Raw genomic sequence first — 23,145 nt, 5'->3', positions numbered from 1 at the left:
CTTATGACGAGATCTTTCATGTACCGTAATTGTTCGTTTTTTTCTTGTTTCGTTTTTTCCTACTTTTGTCTGAAATTGGATATTTACATTGTGCTAGAATGTGTATATATGTACATATATGTATATATGCTTGAAAATGTTTAACATCCTGTGAAAGTGTGCACTATTGTCATTTTTCTTGCAATAAAAAATTACAGCTGTGCTTGTTACTTTAGCAAACATGTAATTTTGAATTTAAAAAGACAATCAAATTGGTGCAATAAAATATTAAATTTAAATATCGTTACAATATAAAAATCTTTTCATTAATCATATTAAATCTAGTTAAAAGTACTTGAATAAATAATATGTAAGGCTTTTACTTAATTCACTTCATTAATTTAGCATTTTAAATTTAATTGTTTGTTTAGTTAAAAAAAACTTTATTTGGTGTCAATGCATTTTATATTTTTTAATAAAAATAAAAACAAGCATGTGCCAAGCATTCTTTTTAAAAATTAAGCAGGATAAGCATAAAATTTGCAGCATCAATGAAACTTTAGTCAAAAATGGTGAATGAAAGAGAGTCCCATCTTTCACTTTTGAGCAAAATATAATTGAATGTGTAGGAAGGGAAATTAATGATATTCATACAAATACACAAACCATTTCTGAGACTTCAAACATTCATGCTTGCAGAAAATTAAAGCGTTCAAAACAAATGACTCAAAGTTATTTATTTCTCAACACGAGCAAGTACAAAAAGGAAGATGTAAAACAGGGAAGTAAGCGTTACTGTACCGCACAACTGTTAATTCTTTAAAAAGGCCTAAACAGGAGATAACCAAGTCAAAATAACTGGGCTGAACCACAAAGACAACAAAACAAAATCAGTGTGTTTACTGCAGACATCAATGATTAGCAGATAACTCACCACAATGCTGTCAAATGTCTGATGGTGCGTTTCTTAGACCGTTAAGACGAACTTTTAAAACATACAGTAAAACGTACCAGCTGGTAAACAAAAAATATAAAGTCCACTGCAGTAGATGTTATTGTTTAAAGTAGTAAATAAAGTAAAAAAGCAATAAAACTGATAGAAAACCCCACACCATGAGAATATAAGTGTAAAAGAAGAGAAAGCCTACAAATGTGTGCATCTAAGTGGAGTTTTAAGGCATTTCTGTGAATTAAAATACAGCTGACACCCAGTGCGTCCACAATAAACATAACTTGTCTTTATCCTCATTTTAGTACCATTACTATATTCACGCTTTCTAAATATGAAAGGTGAACTCTTGTGCAATGTTTCCTTTCAAAAAAGATACTGATCAGATATTGCATTATTGACAAAATGCAACATGATGTCAAAAGATTGTCCAATTGTAGTCTTAGTTTTTTCATGATCCAATCTGGCAAAGTAGCTTTTATGTGCTTTCAACTGGACTTCAGCTTGTTTTCCCGTAGCGTCCACTAGAGGGAAACGCTGCCCAGCGCACAGCTTGACTTGACAAATAGAGATTTAAATGCATTGAAAAGAAAGACAATTTTCTTTGATAGTGATGCTACTTTTTGTGATGAAATTTTACATGCATTAAGTGCTAAGCACACATGACCGCTTTTTTTGAACACAAACAAACATTTTTAAACAAACTGATATTAATTCATGTCTGTGAATGCATCACGATTATGAACCTGTCCATTTGATAAAACTGTAAACTTGACCAGGTGCATCTACAAGCACAACATCCACTCATTTGATCCTATTTATCCACAAGCACTCTATAAAGTATCGACGAGGTTATCTGGTAAACGTATGCCAGTCTGATGCATGAAAAGCACGACTGGTACAAGCCAAGCAGCTTAAAAAGAGTGTTTTGGCACAGAAAAACATCATGCCTTCGGGGTCTAAATACAGCTGAGCTGACCACAAACCCCGATCAATATACAGATGAACATATGCTGAACATTGTCGGTAGAATCATGATATAAATTATTAACGACATCTAACCTGATTGGACAAAGACTTGATTAAACGACATCATAACGGACCGTTGGTTTCAGTGGCGAGGTTATTCATATGGGCGGAGCTGCGATAGTGATTGGTTACATTAATTAGGCATCATTAACATTATATTCCATCAATCTGATAAACATGAGGGATAAGAGAAAATAGTGTTTAGAAAAGGGTAGGATAAATGCAACCTCCAGTCAGACGGCACTTCCTGTTCCCACAACATACAAACAGACACACACACACACACACACACGCACGCACACACTTAGTCGTCTCCCGGTTTCATCTTCATCTGAGCTTGCATCTGAGCGATCATCTGCTGCATGCGTCTCAGCTGCAAAAGAAGAAAAAGCAAATAATATGTAAATAAAACATATAAACAAATTAATACCTGTATTAATAAGTACAATAGTTTCCTGAGCAAATCATCATATTAGAATGATTTCTGAAGGATCATGTGACACTGAAGACTGGAGTAATGACGCTGAAAATACAGCTTTGAAAATTTATCACAGGAATAAATTACATTTTAAAACATATTCAAATAGAAAACTGTTATTTTAAATTGTAGTAATATTTCACAATATTTCTGTTTTTACTGTATTTTTCTATTTTTCCCCAAATAAATGCAGCATGGGTGAGCAGAAGAGACTTCTTTCAAAAACATTACAAAATCTTACCGACCCCCAAACTTTTGAACAGTAGTGTGTGTGTGTGTGTGTGTGTGTGTGTGTGTGTATATCTTCATCTAGTGCAATAGAGAACATATTATTTCCAGCTAAATTTCCAATCAGAAGTGTGTGTTTGTGTATTTTCACACTTTACTGCACAGCATCTAACATTGTTACACCTCGTGTAGACTGACACGTACACATAAACACAGTGAAACATAAACACAATTACACAGCACTCTAAGTAAGGTCTAATCACTACAATCATAATAATTAGAGAACATACTGTACACAACGGCTCCTCTAAATACATCACTGATGATGAAGATGATGCTTAAAACACACTTGTGTTTGTTTTGTATCTTGGTACAGTCTTTCCATTTTTAAACTAAGCTAATGATATTTTCTATCCCTTAAACCTTTTGCACTTTTACATATTAATTAAAACTTTATTCAGCATGCTTATTAATCTGTTTTCCTCTTTGGGGCTTTTGGCTGCTTCCCATAATGTAGCTGATTTCAGGTTTTACTATCTTTGTGCCAGCTTAAAGGGATAGTTCACCCAAAAATGATTTACGTCAAAAGAGTAAAGCCCCGTTCACACCGACAGCAACACGCAACGACAAAGTGACATGATCCCATTCATTTCCATGGAGCGCTGGCGACTTCCGACGTCAAGCGACGCGAGACACGCAACAAAAGTTCAGAAATTTCAACTTTATGCAAATGAGAAGCGATTTTCGCGAGCAACAACCAATAGGTAAGAAGACTTTCAGTGGAGCTCCCGTCACCGTCTCGAGTGCAGGCAAGACAGAAGTTCAAGGGCGATTTCACTGTTTTACAGTGTTGCCAGATGTACGATAATTATCGTATTTGTACGATAATTTTGACCTCTGTACGATGTACAATCAATAATGGAAAAAATCCTATAATGTACGATAATTTCAGACCTGTGTGACACTTCAAATGATGGTTGTTGTAATCATAGGGTTTCTCATTGATCTAGCTGTGGATTCTACGTCTACCGGGGAAAGAACGTGTAGAGAGAGGGAGCGAGAGACCTTGCGTGTGTGTGCTAGTGTGCCTCACGAAGCGCATGTACGGACCCAACCAATCAATTGTAAGAACCTAATGATAGCAATTGATGCCTCTCGCGGTTCAAACATCCTGCGTTCGTCATTACGTTGTGCATCAAGTTCAAGTGTTACTCTTTTGGCGTAAATCGATGCGTAGGCCGTTTGCTGGAAGCTAGTTATTTTAGTCGATAAAGTTTTAAATATGGATATTTTTTTTTAAACAAACGCATTGTTTCACTTCAGAAGGCCTTTATTAATCCGCCAGAGCCGTGTCGAGCACTTTAATCATGAATAGATGCGCTTTAAAGGGATACTCCACTTTAAAATGAAAATTCTGTCATCATATACTCACCCTCATGTTGTTTCAGACCTGTATGAATTTCTTTCTTCTGCTGAACAGAAAGGAAGATATTTAGAAGAATATCAGTAACCAGACAGTTTCTGGTCTCATTGACTTCCATAGTAGGAAAAAAATATACTATGGAAGTCAATGAGACCAGAAACTGTCTGGTTACTGATATTCTTCTAAATATCTTCCTTTCTGTTCAGCAGAAGAAAGAAATTCATACAGGTCTGAAACAACATGAGGGTGAGTGTATGATGACAGAATTTTCATTTTAAAGTGGAGTATCCCTTTAAATGGACTTCCAAAGTCATTCACTCCCATTATCAAGCTTGGAAAAGCCAGGACATTTTTTAATATAACTCCGATTGTATTCGTCTGAAAGAAGACTGTCGTATACACCTAGGATGGCTTCAGGGTGAGTAAATCACAGAGGTGGGAGTAAGTCACACATGTGCAAGTCACAAGCAAGTCTCAAGTCTTAACCTTCGAGTTTCAAGCAAGTCCAAGTCAATTTTGTGAAAAGTAAGTCAAGTCAAGTCAAGTCACTGCTTTATGTCAAGCAAGTCAAGTCAAGTCGTAGCTTGGGTCAGAAGTCACTGGCAAGTCGTACAAACGTTTGATGATTTCACTGAATTTATATATTAAAATAAGTTAAAACTACAGAAGTTGTGGACTATGGTTTTATTTGCAACATTTTTTTAAAATATGCATTTCCACACACAGCTGAGTGGTTACTACAATAAAAATCTAAAAAATAAATAAAATTTCAAACTACATAGCCTAAAATGTAAATGTAACTGAAATTAGGCCAACATTAAAGCGTGAAAAAATAAATATGCCTCAAACATTGCAGAAGACCATTAAAAGGTATTAAACAATTCACAATTCAAGTATAATGGTTCCTATGCCACCAAATGGCATTCTTCAGACTGGCATCCCCTTTATATAAGTTATATATTTTTAATTATGAAGTTAAAACCGCCAATAGGTGGCGCCAAATCACCGTCTTAATGTACCAGTCATAGAAGCATTCATTCAACTGATTTGTTCAAAACGGCAGATTCGTTCTGGAACTAAGCAACTAGGTCACTGAATCACAAATACGCATAACTCTTTCTGTGGCTTGTTTGGAACTATTGTCATTGGAGAAATAGAGCAAAAACAGAGAATATTTGGAATATTATGTCTAAAATGTCACATCACAATATTCACTCTTTGTTTACTGAACTGTTTTATAAAATCATTATCACATTTGCAATCGTGCCAATATTCTGGAAATATTTTTTAATATCTTAAGTTATAATTATAAAAATAACTCATACTAGGGCAATTTTTCCACCACATTTTGAATTTTGGGTGCATATTAATTCTGCTGGCATTTTGCCCCCAACCCCCTGATAACATCTAACCCTGCTTTAAGAGAAACATAAAACACGACAAAACATTACTATGTTGTTTTTTTGTCATGGGAAAGAACGACATATTTGGCTTTAAAGCATGATTTGAAAGAAATGTGGCAATGTTATACAAAACATATGTCATCATTAATTATCATTTGAATATTGACAACATTAAGCTACATTTGAAAACATAATTGTGTATAAAGAGGCATGCTGTTTTGACCAATATTCTCTCTAGATTTAAAGATAGTCAAATTAACTATAACAAACAGGTCAAACAAGCCATAGGCCTACTTTTAGACGTGGTGAATGAAGTTCGACTGTTCGAGGTTGTGATGGTCGTCCGATTGTGCGTACAGCAAATCTTCTTGTATGAATATGGTCAATTTCTAGTGTTTATATCCAAAAAGAAACGATGCTGGGAGATGTTTTTGTATTTAGCGCGCTCACCGCGATGTATGTTTTTTTCTGGGCTTGTGCAGCGTCACGCAATCGCGCAGAATCTGATGACTGGCGTCAGTGGTTTCGTTGCTTTCATTTTGTTCATCAATTGATGTTGCGATGATTTATATAAAAATGTATATCAAGTCATTCTCGAGTCATACAGTTCAAGTCAAGTCAAGTCTCGAGTCATTGGATCTCAAGTCAAAGTCAAGTCGAGTCATTTTCTTAATTTAGTCAAGCAAGTCTCAAGTCCTTAAATTTGGACTCGAGTCAAGTCATGTGACTCGAGTCCCCCATCTCTGGTAAATCATGGGCTAATTTTCATTTTTGGGTGAACTATCCCTTTAAACCTGTATACACACACTCTTTACATTGTAAGTGTGCATACTCTATGTTCAGAGCTGCAGGAAGTTGATGTCATTTCCTGTGCAGACATGCATGTTTATAAACTGCACTGATTGCATCCGCGCCTGACTGGGATATACATTCCCATAGGCCAGAGTTTCGCAAACAAATTAAGCACGATATGGACGATATGTATGGTTTCACAATATTACTCTGTTTACTGCATATTTTACATCAGCTTTGGTGAGCAGAAGAGGCTTTTTTCAAAAACATTACAAAGTGATATATTAGATATTATTATAGAGTTTGAACCGATTGTCAAAATGATATGCATATGTGTTTGTGACTTACCTCAGCATCCTTCTCCAGGAGGATCTGGTCTTTGTCCATCACTTCTTCCTCAACCGCCCTGCTGGAACACATGGCTTTAGCAAAAATATACACCAAACATTCACTCATGGCAACATTGAGCAAAAGCGTGAGCGGAATAAATATCTCATTTAGATGATGTTCCTCGCACCTGCATACAGATTTACATTTTTAAGTAATCATTCCTCATAGAAACACAGCTTATTTATTAAGTTAGGAGCTCTAAATACTATTAATGAGAGAATTAAACTGGGAAAGTTTCACTGTGCAGCTCTGACAAACCCAAACTGTGCATCACAATTCCCGTTTCACTGACAGCTTACATTTTGTTCTGCTATTTGTTGTGCGTTAGCTTTGAGAAAAAAATAAAAATGTAATGCTATAAATTCAGGAGACATTAAATTAAGTATATAGAGTCCTATTAACCACGTAAAAGTGCAAACTCGGTTCACGCGTAGTGGGGATCAGTAGGGTCCGACAGTCTAATTTGTAGGATTTTGACAAATTTAAAATAAGTTTTATGGAAAATTGCTTCAGAAATATTTAAGGTTCTGCACTATTTCTATTTTACCAATCAAATAAGCAATTTTGTAATTGATTGAGTAATGTTTGATCATCAGGTCTCAACTTTAAAATCTTTAAATTGAACAGTTATGAACTTTAAAATGTGTGTATTTATGCCGTGTTTGTTGATTTGCCTTACCTGCCAGTTCGCTTTAGTCTCTCCGAACGGAAGTTCTCATAGTGGAGATCTTGAGTGACCTCCTGCAGGTCCTGCATATGAGTTCTACACACACACACACACACACACACACATAAAGCTTACAGATTTATGTCAGCAGAGGGCGCTGCAGAACAAATGGAGAAATCAAGCCGACAGTCACAATAAATATGTCATATAAGATACCTCACGGGATATATTTCCTCCAAAAATCAAACAATTAAGAAACTATATTTTTGCATAAAGAAATTACAGCCTATTTTACCAACATTAGAGTTTTTTCAATGAGACATATTCATAATCAATCAAATTTCCCTAAATTTCTCAATAATGTAGTGCAAAATAACCCTTCACTAATTAATATCATTTAAAGTATACCTTACTTAAAACATTATTATTTGAAGTATTTGTACATCACTGTGGGGTCTGTTGTTCTACCTTTTATTCTGTATGCTGATTTAAATGCATTTAGTTTTTCAGTAACACTTTACATTAAGGTCTCATTTGTTAACATGAGAAATATATATTTTTATAAAGCAATCATTAATTTTTGTAAATGTTAGTAAAGCTCTAATTGTTCTTTTTTTGTTCATATACAGTGCATTAACAAGATGTTGACAAATACAACTTTAGAAATGTATTAGTAAATGTAGAAACTACCAAGATTTACTAAGATTAATAAATGTAGAAGCATTGTTCGTCGTTAGTTAATGTTGAATAATATAGTTAACAAATAAAACCTTATTGTAAGGTGTTCATTTTTCATTAAAATACAGTATTGAGACTCATTGAGAATAAATAAATCATGCAGACGCATTACATTAAAGAGAATTTGGAGTGGAAATGTGCGTTGAAAATGCATACATTTTAATGGTCATAAAATTGGCTTAATTTTCTTTATGCAAAAACATTTTTTACTTTTGGAATGAAAATTTTTGTATGAGTCACCCTGTCCTTGTTATCTGATTTTAAAGTGTTTTTGCAAACGCTCTATTGTTAAGTAAGCTTTGTTACTCATTTGGCATGTGAAGAGTTTCATTTATATCAAGGAGTCTCAAAAGAAACGGCAACAAAAATATTCTGTTGGACTCTCGGGTTCAGAGTGTGGAAATGGTCATGTAAACAGTTTCACCTTTTCAGTTTTTACTATTTCTCATATTTAGGAGGTTAAACGTGTTTAGGTAACGTGTGTGTGTGTGTGTGTACTCACACCAGCATAGTGCGCAGCTTGAGGAAATCATTGTGCTCGGGGTTTTCCACCTCCACCACCCCCCACGGGTACAAGCGTCCACGGATCTTCTTCCCCTTCACCTCTATCAGCTGGTTAGAGCCGATGACGGCAAACGGGATGCTGGCCTGCACACAAACACACTCGTTCAACTTTAATCAAAGCCTTTGGGGGGGTCGGGCAGTGTAACAGAGCTGATAATGAACTTAAAAACTTTGACCTCTGACCTTTAGGACACGCGTCTGTTCCTTGAATTCTTCGTCTTCGTCCGAATCAGCGTCGGGAAGCTGGTAGATCCGGATCCCTTGCTCACTGATCTCATCCAAAATCTGCACAAAATGAAAACTTTTTAAAAGCTATACCTGGGCGTCATTACGTAATGGCAAATACGTAATACGTTTTTCAATCTCATATTCTGTTTATTACTCACTTAAAAATGTTGGGTTAAAAAATAACCCAACGAATAACCTATACTTTCAGAGGTCTGTGGACCAAGTGCAATTGAATTAGCTGAAGTATAAGCACAAAAAAAACTTAATTATACTCGTATATTTTAAATTAAATAATTATTTAACAATAACTATACATACACTCATATACCTATATTAAATATATGATATATTATACATTTATTTATATAAGCTAAAAACCTTTACGTTCAGACCCAGTGTAATCGATTTAGCTGAATTATAAGCGTGAAAAATCATAATTATACTTGTAAATTTTAAATTAAATAGTTAGTGTAAATTTCAATTTTTAATTCAATAAATGCATAATAACAATAAATTCTTAATTTATGTACGTTTATATACATCATAAGTTAAAACATTATACATCTTAATTATACTTGTAAATTAATCATTAAGTTTAAATAGTTACATTAATTACATTTAGAATTAATTAAATTAAAATTAATTATTAATTAAAAAAAACATATATATACAAACACATGGCTTTCTGACATGGACATAAAAAGCATTAAAAACTCATTGGACACTACAACTTCCACCGTTCTCTCAGCATGTTGTCATCTGGAACGCTCTCAGAGAGACCTGAGGAAACTCTTTGATGCTGAGAACAGGAATCTTATGAATCACTCAATATAAACGACTTGCTGGATCCACACGTAGGGAGTTTAGAGCCCGTCAGATAACAGATACAATCTGTCCGAAACAGATCTTACCCCAATTACCCTATGACCTGAACACATCCATCAAGATTTGCACCTTACACCAAACTGAACCAGTGAAAACTATGATGCAAAGCAATGTGGGAGATATTCCCAGTTTCACAGTAAAAAAACTATGGGCTATTTGTTTAACCCAACCGTTGGGTTACACATATTGGGTCAATATGTTGGGTTATTTTCCAAAAATATTGGGTCATTTTTTAAATCGTTGGGTAATTTCTAGAAATAACCCGACTGTTGGGTTAAATAGCCCACGGTTTCCGCAGCGACGGTTCAAATTTTAACGGTCCAGTGACAGACAGTCAACACAGAAGCTGCTGCTACATTATGAAAGGTAAGTCATATCGTTTTTATGTATATATAACATTACTGTAAGTATTGTGTACTGAGACGTTGAATATAATTATTCTAAAATTGAATTTTATATTTTTAAAAAACGAAGTTCCCTTTAGTCCTAAGGAAATTAATCCTAGCTATCCCCGTTAGCTCGCTAGCAGTAATTAATTAAAACATTACACTAGTGAAACCGTTTAGAGATGTACTACCAGTAAGTTACCTACTACAATAAACTAAGGAGGCCTAGTCTGAAATCACTATCTAGCATTAGGCCTGTTTTACAGTATTCGTGATAGCAAAGGTCTTAAAGGGGCTTTAGTGATGGTCTGTCACAGCTGAAGCAGTGCCAAATAAATAAATAATTTAACTCGACTGTTGGGTTATTTTAACCCAACTAAAGTTTAACCCAATGCATTGGGTTAAAATAACCCAACAGTTGGGAAGGTGCCATACCAACCCATAGTTTGGTTATTTTTTAACCCAACATTTTTAAGTGAGTAATAAACAGAATATGAGATTGAAAAACACAGTATTGCTTAAGCCAAAAATATGTCTATAAAAAAATAGCACTTCTGAAGCACCTGTGGTGGATCAGACATTAGGATTTATTTTTCTAACTTCAAAGCTGTTTTTCTAAGAAGCACATTCACAATGCCATTACGTAATGACGCCCAGAACGCCACCAGAAGCCTCTTCCTGACATTCTAAGTGCTTTCATGTAATCTCAGCGGGGACGGCGATTCAATGGGAGAGCAGCTCCTGCTCCGCTGGTCTTCACAGAAACCCCCTCCTGTTATGATTAGTCCTGTTTTCATAGCGAGGAACCGCAGCGAGACAGGACCGTGTGTGTTATTGTTTGCATGGGTGTCATTGTTGCGTGTTCGGAGTCCAAATAAACACGGCACAGTTGCGCCCGTGGGGAACATGACTGTAGACAAGCTTCCTCTGATCAAACAGAATCTGTGGTGAGCAACATTGCAAGATTTATAAGGGTCCATCTTTCCCATTCGTGCCAAATCTGGGGCGTGGACAGATGGAGATATTGAAAGTTTTTGGATGTCTTGACCTCCAAATGGGAAAATAAACACGTCGCTTCACAATGAACAAAAGAAAAATGGCACAATAGTGACTTTTATGCACAGGAACAGGAGAGGAAGTTAAGATATGGCCGTATATAAAAACTGAAACAAGAAAAGCAGATCAGCGACATATTTTGACAATTTTATAAGCGGCTAATCAGTAGTTGTGTCCCAATGTCATCCCAGGCAGCTAATGTGTTTGTCGGTTTGCCGTCTGTCCTGTCAGCTTTTAAAGACCAGTTGGCGTTCTGCCTATCTGTGTTTTTTAAATTCCAGTTAATACATTGTGTTGTTATCATTTCGATCGTTAAATATAACTGCACATCAGAAGTTCGTTGGAAACTCAATCTAGAGACTGCCCCAGATTCAATAATCCTGATATCTCTAATAAGGTAGAACCATCTCTTGATAAATGTGAGAGTTTTTAGTTTTTTTTATTGAAAAGATTGATGGCATCGGATCCTCCCTTATTCCTTCTCACTCTAATACTCTTTTTGAATAGTTTTCAGACGGTTTCTTTCTCTGACCTGAGGAAATTAGTAATGCATGAAGTCTAAAACTTCACCCCAAGATGTTGTTCCCTCTGAAAATATTAAAGGTTTGTTTGATACTACTGGTTCTAGCATTCAAGTAATAATGAATTCCTGTTTAGTCTCTGGCACTGCACCTGCGTTTTTAAAGCATGCAGTTGTCCAGCCGTTGCTTAAAAAGCCCAATGCTGATGTAAATCGTTATGGAAAAGTTGTCCTATCACAGTTACTTCTGTTTTTAAATTCGACTCGGGCACTTGAACCATTTCAATCAGGTTTTATAACTTATCACAGTACTGAGACAGCTTTGTTAAAAGTGATGAATGCTTTGTTACTTGCGGTTGAATCTGGTTAAATTTGGATTTTACTGGATCTGAGCGCTGCTTTTGGCCCAGTACATGACAATATCCTTCAGACATGCATTGAAATACTCTGGTTTGAGTCATATCTTAAATAAGATTTCTCTCCTGTGGGGTTCCTCAAGGGTCCATTCTGGGGCCATTACTCTTTAATCTGTACATGCTTCCACTCTGTAATATAATTAGGAAAAGTAAAATTTATTTTCATTTCTATGCCGATGATTCTCAGATGCACCTTCCATTAAAATCTAGAGACTCTCTGAAGCCTCTCATGGACTGTCTTGAGGATATTAAATGCTGGATGGCAAATAATTTCCTCCATCTTAATGAGAAAACTGAGGTGATTATCTTTGGTCCCTCCGAAACCAGAAACTCTATAGATAGTAACTTAGACAACCATATGCTAAGTCACATGCAAAAAAGTTAGGAGTTAACTTCGACTCTGAGCTTTGTCTTGAAAAACAAATTAGCTCATTTGTTAAAAACAGCTACTAACAATTGAGAATCATTTCTAGACTTAAATCGACACTTTGCTTTCAAGACTTGGAAAAAGTTATTCATGCACGGTCTTCCTCAATCAGTATTTCATGATTGTTTTGTACAGCACTTTGGTCAGTGGAAGCTGAATTTAAATGTGCTCTATACATTTTTCTACTTACAAATGACGCACAATACACTATTAAACGATTTTAATGCACGACGTGGAGGCAAAGCATAGAATAGTGCACAAGTATTAGTCTGTGTTTTATTATTGTTAACTACTTAACTAAATTAAAAATATTTTGGTTAACTTAAAGTTGCAAAACCATTTTTAAATAGATTCTAAATGAAAATTTGAAATGTTACAAAGCAAAAATTGTACAAAAATTAATTAATTAATTTAAAAATAAAAGCTAATTCAACATTAAATAAAAACTATAATATAATACTAAAATAACACTGGTGTACAGTACATTGACCAATATTAAAATAAAAGTACAAAAAGCAATTCTTTCATGACTACTGTTTTACATGACCAAAAGGGTTGAATTTATAGATGCAACCTTTTTTAAGTGTGCTGACAGTTAATGTTAGCATCCAAAAGCACAACAATCTGTCAGCATGCTAAAATCCTCTTTAAGAAGTAGCGTCTTCGTCCCCTGATATAATACATAAAACAAATGATGTCCTAAACAAAACATCAAGAACCTTTCACACACTGGCACAATGATAATAATGATGATTTTCCAGAATCTATTGCCAGCATGAGAATCCTGAAGCGAGTTATCGGCGCAGGCTTCAACACAATCACAATCATTCGCTCCCCCTGTCTTTCTCTGAGGCAAAATGTGTTTGGATTGGCAGCACCTCCACGCGATTGGCAGAGGCACCTGGAGTCTGGCCTGGAACAATGGCACGGGAGTTTCTCCATGGCTCTGAACTGAAAAGGGAAGTGAGTTTCACCTATTATGCTTGTAATTTGTTTGTCATAGGATGCATTATGAGTCGTGACCATGTGTTTGCGGAGCAAGACTATTTGTGGGTACGACTGGGCGAAGCTTGTGTGGGCTGGATGTTGGAGTTGGTTTCTTCAGCCAAGTGCTCAATCAAGTTGCATGTACATGGTCAACCAATTCTGATTTTCCCTCGAGATCGGGCACAGATCAGATCTGGTTGCATGCATGAATAAAGAAAAAACGCATTAACTACTGTTTAAAAGTTTGGGGTCTAAAGGCTCGTTTACACAAGGGATGATAACTATAATGATAACGACAAAGTAGGGGTGTAACGGTACACAGAAGTCATGGTTCGGTACGTACCCCGGTTTTGGGGTCACGGTTCAACATGAGTTCGGTACAACAGAAAAAAAAAAAAGCAACAAATCCCCAATGCTAGGTTTCTTTTCATTTATTTTGGACAGACAGTTGTGCAAGTTATAGTTTGTTCCAACTAGCAAGAGGAGCGTTTAGTCCCCCCTGAGGTTATTGGTACAGTACAGCCTCCTTTAGTGTAAACCGAATGCAAAGTTCAATATCATTACGCTTTTTTTCAAGAAACCATAGAAAGATGAGCAAGGAGAGAAAAGTGCCAATTATCCCACATCTGAGCCTCCTTCACCTTTCCACGAGGAGACAGCGAGTGAAGCGGAACCTGAGGCTTCCCATTTCCATGCATATTTCATCACTGGACTGTATAGTAGTGAGACTTACACGACACAATCGGCACAATGCCGAATGATTTTGTCTCATTATAACAGCGGAAACCACAATACTCTGTCATTATGGCTAAATAGATAAGAGATTCAAAAATGTAAAGGGTCTATTTTTATTTGTGTACACTCAGAATAAAAACAAAACATTGTTCTTTTGTAAATTAAAGAAAACAAACAGGATGCCGCCCCGGTTTCCTTTCCATGAAGTTTGTGGAGAGCGTCACAAAAACGTATTGAAACTCAGCGTATAGGCTACTAGCAAGCTCTTGCATGTCATCCATAGACAGTAAAAGAAATGGACACAGCGACCCCATTGGATTCAACGGAGAAAAGTGAAGTCAATTAGAAGCACTCACTTCCTGATGGCTGAGCGACTGCGCAGACTCAACCTGAGCTTGACGACGTAGATGTGACGTGAGCAACCCGTCTGTCTTCTAGTAGCTGTGCCAAGAGAAATCTGAATCATTCCCTTCCGAATCTTGCAGAGACGGAGAGCGTGAGTAAGAGCTGTCCATGAGCTAGGAGCAGGAGAAACTCTCGCTAAGTATTCTGATTAATTATTTTGTCATTTTGCCTCCACGTCCCCCCGATTGCCCACGAGCTTCTCCTCCTGTCCATACGGTAATCTCTCTACTGTGACAGAGAGTCGCGTGGTTATGACGCAATCGTTAGCCTATTTTTACAAAAACTGCTTCTACGGGGCCATAACGTAAGATACAAGGTAATGAAGCCTTTTAGACATTTTCGTGTTTCTTTAGAAATAAATAATGGACAAATGGAGTCTTTAAACGCCTCAGATGTAAAGTTATTCGCTGTCAAAGTGACGCCAAAATGTCAATGGATTGCTAACAGCAGGTGATGGTCTGCTAATCAATGGCGGTCCCCGGGGAAGCTTCAGTTTCCGGCTGATAGATTAACCCCCTGCTTGCATGTCATCTGAACTCTTGTATTGGGTTGGTGCGTAGATCGTCTCTTCTTCTTCTACTCTTTTTCCTGGTTAGCAAACAGCGTTGCATTACTCCGTGCGCCCCCTTCTGGATTGGAGTGTGGATCGCCTGTGACTGACTGTATTCGTCGTCTGACTGTATGCACCGAACCATGACGTACTTACTGAGACAGTTTGGGACGAATACATGTACCATTACACCCCCACGACAGAGAAAGTATATATGATGAACAATAAAAACATTGGCAGCCAATCAGAATCCATCCGACTCTAAAGAGCTTGAGCATTTAAATCGACAACAAAACTGCAGCGCGCTCAGAATAAACAGAGCAATATCGTCACCCTGTGTGGACGCTAATATAGTTATCGTTCTTGGTGTGAACGTACCTTAATTTGCAGTTCAATGTAAACATAAGTAGCAAACAAGTAGATATATAAAGACTAAACCAGTTAGTCAAGCTCACATCTTTATGCTAGTTGCAGCAGTCCTTATAAAGCACTCTGTAAGCAACTTACATTTTAAAGCACAAAACGCCTTAAAATGCACATTTGAGGAACAACTGAGAGACGAGAATGTGCTCCCCAACTGTACAACACGGCATGGATCAATATGCACACAAATCACTTCATGCAGATCAGTTTGGGCAGCACAAAAGTGAACTGTGAATGCAAACAGACGGGAAAGAAAAATCCAAATGTGTTAAAATATTGCATCTGTAAATATTAGCACCTAAACATGGATCTGGCACTCTGGGAACCTGTTGGGAGTGCCAGAAAATGCTTTGAAAGTAAAGGAAAATAGTGCACTAGGTCACAAACAAAATGACCTGATTACAGAAGAATCTCTAAATGACACAATCTTAATAACTGCGCACTAGTTGGATAATGCAACACTTGTACAACTAAAAAGGCTCGTAAACATTTGGTCACTTGCACAAAAATAGGAGCCACAAACAGGACGGGCACTATATAAGTACATAACACATCAAAATAAGGTAAATATAGTTTTCCTGTCTACAGACCAATTATTATGAGATTATACTTCAGGGAGCAAAACAGTAGTTTCTCGCAGTCAAGTTTCAGCATGAATAAGCACCTTGAATCCAGCCACTCCCTGCAGTTTTTACACGGTTTAAAACAGTCGCTTTTAACACAAAAACACTTTGTTTATCATGCAGATTCTACTTAGTGGTTTAAAATGACAGAACTCAGCATTATGAACAGTTATGAAATACTGTAAAAATCACTATTCAGCAGTAAAGCGTGTCAAACTGAAAAGCCGTGAAGTTCTTAACTGTGATCCCTTGTCTCGGGATAAAACCGCTGGCTACCTGCAGCTCGTGAAGGCCTTTCATTCGTGCAAAAACACACAGGGGTTTTATATAATTCTGAAAGAAACTCAACAGGACTGACCAATTACTTGGACCTGTTTGTGTGTGTTGGTACCAGGGCTAATGTTAATCCGGCGTCTCTGAAACAGCGGGATGCGAGGAGAAGCTCACTCCAGCAAATTCCAATCAGGGATGAGTGTGTATGAATGTGTGTGTGTGTGTGTGTGTTTGGAGGCCTTTGGCAACCAGATGCTACAATTAAAGTATGAACAATTGGATAAGAACAGCAGAATTTTAGCTGATTGTAACTTCTTGCTGAAGACATCTTAGCATTTCATTATCAGCATCACATTTTGGTATTCCAAAGATGAGAGATGCTCTTTAAAGAAACAATTTATATTTAATTACCTTCATGCATTTCTAAACCTGTATGACAAGAATCATACTGGTCATTGAGGCTTTAAATGGACACAAAAGCACCATGAAAGTAGTATAACAGTAGTCCATGATGTGTGCGCTATATTTCAAGTCAGATAGAAATGTAAGCCATTATTCACCATTTAAATCATTGTTATTTAGTAATTATTCAAGCTGTATGGACTATTTAAATAGTACTTTCTTGGTGGTTTTTTGTCCTTTTTGCAGTTTGAAAGACTTGCAATGCATGCAAAAGTGTGACCACTCCAACACTCATTGTGTGTCCTATAAAATAAATGAACTCAGAAACAGATTTGGAACGGTATGAGGGCGAGTAATAGATTATTAGTGAATTTTTGTTTTAAAGCGTTAAATACGCTTCTTCAAAAGAGGGTTTATTTAAAGCAAACTGGATTTGATTGTGCCGTACTAAGTGGAGGTGTTACAAGTCTCTATTCTGAAAAACTGAAGTGTTAAATAAAGGTCAAGTCTTGGTCACGGAAAGTGTATGTGACCAGTGCTGGATATTTACTGTTTTATATGGGCTGCGTGAGCTGCAATTCCAGGATGCAATCATTCTGCTTGAGAACATACATAAATATCCACACCCTCATTTAAGGGAGGAATGTGGACACGGACAAACCCAAACCATGAGATATTCACAGTTTTAACTTCTGCAGTTGAGGAAGACATGATATCAAGATCAGGTGAATGAAAAGACTGGAAAGCCTTGAAAACAAAGTGACTGGTCTAACACATCACGAATAACAGTGTCCTACAACATACAGTAAACAACACGTTTAACACCAAAGCCCTGAGCTTAATGACCACACGGCCACAAAAACATACAGTGTGGTCAGAAAATCTGACACAACACTGAAAACCATATACATGGTATATATACACATTTAAATATTTATATTTTATCAGTTTATTTCCTGCTTTAAATAATAATATATATACATATACATACAGTACTGGTCAAAAGTTTGGAAACATTACTATTTTTAATGTTTTTGAAAGAAGTTTCTTCTGCTCATCAAGCCTGCATTTATTTGTTGTGATATAATATTGTGATATATTATTACAATTTAAAATAATTAGTTTTCAATTTATTATACTTTAAATTATCATTTATTTCTGTGATGCAAAGCTGAATTTTCAGGATCATTACTCCAGTCTATCACATGATCCTTTAGAAATCATTTCAATATGATGATTCATTATCAAAGTTGGAAACAGTTCTGCTGCTTAATATTTTTTCATAACCTGTGATACTTTTTTAGGATACTTTGATGAATAAAAAAATAAAAATAAAAAAAAGCAGCAAATGTTTTAAAAATAGAAATCTTTTGTAACAACAATATACACTACTGGTCAGTAATTTGGAGTCAGTCATTTTTTTTCTTTCTTTTTTTGAAATGAATGAATACTTTTATTCAGCAAGGATGTGTTAAATTGATAAAAAGTGACAGTAAAGAAGATTTATATTATTAGAAAATATTTTTTTATTTTGAATAAATGCAGTTCTTTTTAACCTTTTATTCATCAAATATATTAGGCAGCAGAACTGTTTCCAACACTCATAATAAATCAGAATATTAGAATGATTTCTAAAGGATCATGTGATAGACTGGATGTCACATGTGACACTGAAGACTGGAGTAATGATGCTGAAAATTCAGCTTTGCATCACAGGAATAAATTATTTTTTAAAGTATATTCAAATAGAAAACTATTAAGTTGTAATAATATTTCACAATATTACTGTTTTTTTTCTGTATTTTTGATGCCTTGATAAGCATTAGAGACTTCTTTCAAAAATATAAAAAAATCGTAATGTTTCCAAACTTTTGACCTGTACTGTGTGTATGTATATATATATACACAGCACAAGTTTATGCTTCCACTGATGCTCAAGATGCTCTTTTGAACATCTCAAATCATGCTGGAGAACATGATCATAAAGTTTTGTTCATGTAGTTGCCGGGGCTGATGATTAAAGCAAAAGAGAAACACACCAAAGACATTCTCAAATTGTCACTCAAATTGCACTGCTGATAGCATTATTTGTAATGAAACCATGCATGTTAAATCATAAAAATAGATGCATTTTCTCAAGTGCTCTCAGACTTTTTGACCCCACTGTGTTTTAAAAACAACAAGGCTGGTAACGTTTGGCAACCACACAATCTTGCACAACGCTCGGTGGTGCTTTCGTACATTTCTCCCATTGAGCCAACCGAGAGGACAAAGAGAGGAAAGCTTTGACAGTTTGGAGACTGAGATATGAGCGTGATGGGGATCGCAGCATGGCAAACATCAACAATAACATTCAAATTCACATAAACACAACAATGCAACCCACCAAGCGCACCAACAACCTGACCTGTGGGAATCGCATGCAACTCGACTGAACAAATCTCCTCCTAGATGTACGTCAGTTCGGTCACAAAGGCTTTCCTTCTCATACGGACAAGACCTGCCGCTGGCGTTTCCATACGAGCAGCTCTTCGGCATATATCACTGCTATGGCAGGAAACGAGAGCTACCTAAACGTCCCTCGAGTACTTTATAAGTTTCAGGGTTTTATGACCTCACTCCGGCCTCTGATAAGAGTCCTGCACAACGCTGACCCGGCTCTCCCTGCCAATCGGCCTGACACATTACAGGAAGGCCATATTGTTCTACACAAGCTGCTTCCCCCTTTCATGATGGTGCGAGAAAGATCGGGGAGAGGGGTGGCAGTCCTGTGAGAGAATGAGAGCGAAGCTATCACGGTGAGAAAGTGAGGGTGAAAATGAAACATAAATATCAGTCAGGCCGCAAAGACACAATGGGCCATTTGTCATTCTTATGACCGGGGCAGCAGGACCTTTACTGGTTGCGACGACATCAAGAAATGCGGGAAATGCTGACTTGCGCTTCCACATAATTCAGAACTGATTATTGGAAGTTGCGTCCAAGAGTCTTCTTGGGAAAAGAAAAGGTAGACAGAAATCTGAAGGGAGTGTTCATACTTTCCTGATAATCACTGATGAATGAAAAAGGACTCAAGCATTTGTGGAGGTACCAATGAAAAGAACAAGCATTAAACTTCCTCCAATTCATCGACTTTAACATTCAGATTTAATGCGGCAATTTCCTAAAATTAAGTTTTAAACAATCAAAGTTTCAAGTAGGCATGGGTTTCTCAGCAACAGCAACAACAGTAGTTAGTTCACATAAAGCTTAAAAGAAAAGTCTGATTTGATGAATAAATGTTAATTTCTTCCAAAAACTCTTATCAATCTTATGACCTCAAACTTTTGAATGGTAGTGCATCACTTTATACAACTTGGAATATAATGCATAAACTACTTTTATAGTGCTTTTTGGAGCTTAAAGGGTTAGTTCACCAAAAAATGAAAATTATCCCAAAATGTACTCACCCTCAAGCCAAGGTGTATATGACGTTCTTCTTTCAGCCAAACACAATAGAAGGTATATTTAAAAATATCCTGGCTCTTCCAAGCATTATAATGGGAGTAAATGTACCCTTTTTTTAAGCCTAAAAAAAAGTGCGCACATCCATCCATGATAAAAGTAATCCATACGGCTCTAAGGAGTTAATAAATGTCTTCTGAAGGGAAGCAATGCGATTTTTGTAATACATATATATACACACACACACATTTAACTTTCTTCAAAAAATAAATAAATAAATAAATAAATATATATATATATATATATATATATATATATATATATATATATATATATATATATATATACACATGCACACTTAACTTTCTTCACAAAAAAATGTAGACAAATAAAAAAAATAATTATATATATATTTTTTTATTTGTCTACATTTTTTTTATAAAATATATATACACATAAAAATATATATAATAGATTTATACATACATACATATATATATATTTTTTTTTTTTTGTGAAAAAATAAAGTTAAATGTGTGAGGATAAGTAAATGATGACAGAATTTTCATTCTTGGTGAACAACCCCTTTAAAAAACAAAACATGGATTGACAAACACAGCAATGTGAGAATGTTTATGAAAATGTGTTTTGAAATCACCTGCAGGAAGAGAAAACTGGCATCTAAGGAGCAGGCGAATAACAGGAACTACTATAAATACAAGCATTCAGTGTCCAAAGCGATGTCTATATATGGACCAGCATAAGCAATGAAGCCCTGTGACTTCCTGTGTGTTGTGAGCCATCCAGGAAGTACATTTAATTAAGAGTGATAGAAAACATTAGTTGTGTATTTCTGCATGAACTATTTCTATTTGACATCACTACACATCTCAACCCGAAAAGCGCGCATTTGTGCTCCACACGTCATGAGAACACACACATAGACATCTGTTTGGGTCATTTAGCTTAAAATGGCTGACAGTGTCTAATCTTTCCTGCAACTTAGATGGACGAACATGCAGTGATTGCAGGATGTGGACAAGATTCCATTAGTGTCTAATCTAAATCTGTCTCTAACAGGACCATTTTCTGTAATGAGTCAATGTTTACACACACAAAAGACGCTGACAGAGGTCAATTGGGACATTTAATCAGAAACGGCCTAAACTCAAGATTAGTCAGAACATAAACAAGATGAGTTCAGTGATTACTGGGTCTTTTTTCGTTTCGTTTCTTTTAATGCTAGTGAAAGTCATTGATCAGCAGGTGTCTGACGGCTTAACAGTTGTTTAGGTTAGTGTGAGCGCATTGGTTGTTGATTTGTGGGGGATCGAGGACAAATTGCTGTTTTGTTATGGCTCTTTTGTCATGCAAAATCTAACGATGTGCAACATGCTGAGATACAGGAATAGACTGAAGACTTCAGTGATATAAAACACCTAATGACTGTATAGATTAGCACATTTTTCTTATTTACACAGACACACTAACCTCAGATTAACAGAATTAGGGCTGAGGAAACTAGCTAACCAAATCACAAATTATTCAACCACTTTTGACAGAAAGAATGTAAGTTTACATAAAAAAATAAAAATAAATAAAAAATCAGAATCTATGACTTTTTGCTACGTGAACTCAAAAAATTGTGGACATTAGAAAAGGCTAAAAAAGTCACACTTTTACTCTTCGCGGTGCACTAAATACATCTTATAAAACTAGAAACCATCATTTATATTCACTACCATTCAAAAGTTTGGGGTTATAAAGAAATGCATATACTTTTATTCCGCAAGGACAGATTAAATTGATCAAAAGTGACAGTAAATGCATTTATAATGTTACAACAGATTCCTGTTTTAAATAAACGCTGTGGTATAAATCAAGCAGCACTACTGTTTTAAAGAGTGATAATAATACGAATGTTTCTCAGCATATTATAATTATTTCTGAAGAGTCACGTGACACTGAAGACTGGAGGAATGATGCTGAAAATTCATCTTTGCATCACAAGAATAAATGACATTTAAAAATATATTAATATAGTCTTAAATATTTCACAATATTACTGTTTTTACTGTATTTTTAATTAAATAAATGCAGTCTTGGTGAGTAGAAGAGACTTCACATTAAAAAGCTTCACTTTAAAAAATCTTACTGTCTTCAACATTTTTAATGGTAGTGTGTGTGTGTGTGTGTGTGTGTGTGTGTATATATATATATATATATATATATACACACACACATATATATAAAATATTATATTATAAGCACTTAAACAACAATGTAGGCTTCACATTTGTGCTGTTAAACCCTCTAAAAATTTTGTTTTTGTTTTTTTACGAGTTTTATAACTTTTAAGAGGCAGTGTATGATTCAAACACTGCTAAAAATAAACCTCCACCACTCATTAACATAATTGTGCTCAAAGTAGCATCAGAAATGCTGAACAAGCTCCAGTGCTCATGTTGATCTGCACGAGCTTCCTCTGGGATTACAGATTACGTCCCAATGAAGTCGAGCCAGATACACGCCACATAATCACCGTCCTACTTAACCTGCGGAGCACATCAGCGGGAAGACATGGAGCGTGCAGGTCGGCACACACCTGACCTCGCTTCAGACACAATCCAGAGGGTGTGTGATTCTGTGTGTGTTACAGGGAAACACCTGCAGACAGCACAAGGAGGCCACTATTGTCCATGGAGAACCGTGCACTACAGTACATACATGGTCAATGTGTCTTTT

The 23,145-nt window shown here is 36.0% G+C and overlaps 1 protein-coding gene across 2 annotated transcripts in view; it reads right to left on the bottom strand.

The window, feature by feature from the left end:
- Positions 1–701: 701 nt before the first annotated feature.
- Positions 702–23,145, bottom strand: part of LOC311098424 (septin-2) — a 39,359-nt gene continuing 16,915 nt past the window's right edge. Inside the window, exons 8-12 of one of the 2 annotated variants that reach the window (XM_084138622.1) lie at positions 8,824–8,925; positions 8,579–8,724; positions 7,351–7,434; positions 6,630–6,690; positions 702–2,330 (exon numbers count right to left, since the gene is read on the bottom strand). In XM_084138622.1, the coding sequence (XP_083994748.1) occupies positions 2,262–2,330; positions 6,630–6,690; positions 7,351–7,434; positions 8,579–8,724; positions 8,824–8,925 (462 nt within the window). In that variant the 3' untranslated portion in view covers positions 702–2,261. The remainder of the gene's footprint in view (positions 2,331–6,629; positions 6,691–7,350; positions 7,435–8,578; positions 8,725–8,823; positions 8,926–23,145) is intronic. The other variant, XM_084138623.1, reaches the window with a different exon arrangement.

This window comes from Abramis brama (assembly GCF_963993115.1).
Source record: "Abramis brama genome assembly, chromosome: 16".
NCBI classification, from domain to species: Eukaryota; Metazoa; Chordata; class Actinopteri; order Cypriniformes; family Leuciscidae; genus Abramis; species Abramis brama.
The sequence above is the reverse complement of the archived record's forward strand: the minus strand, read 5'-3'. Positions and strand labels throughout refer to the sequence as shown.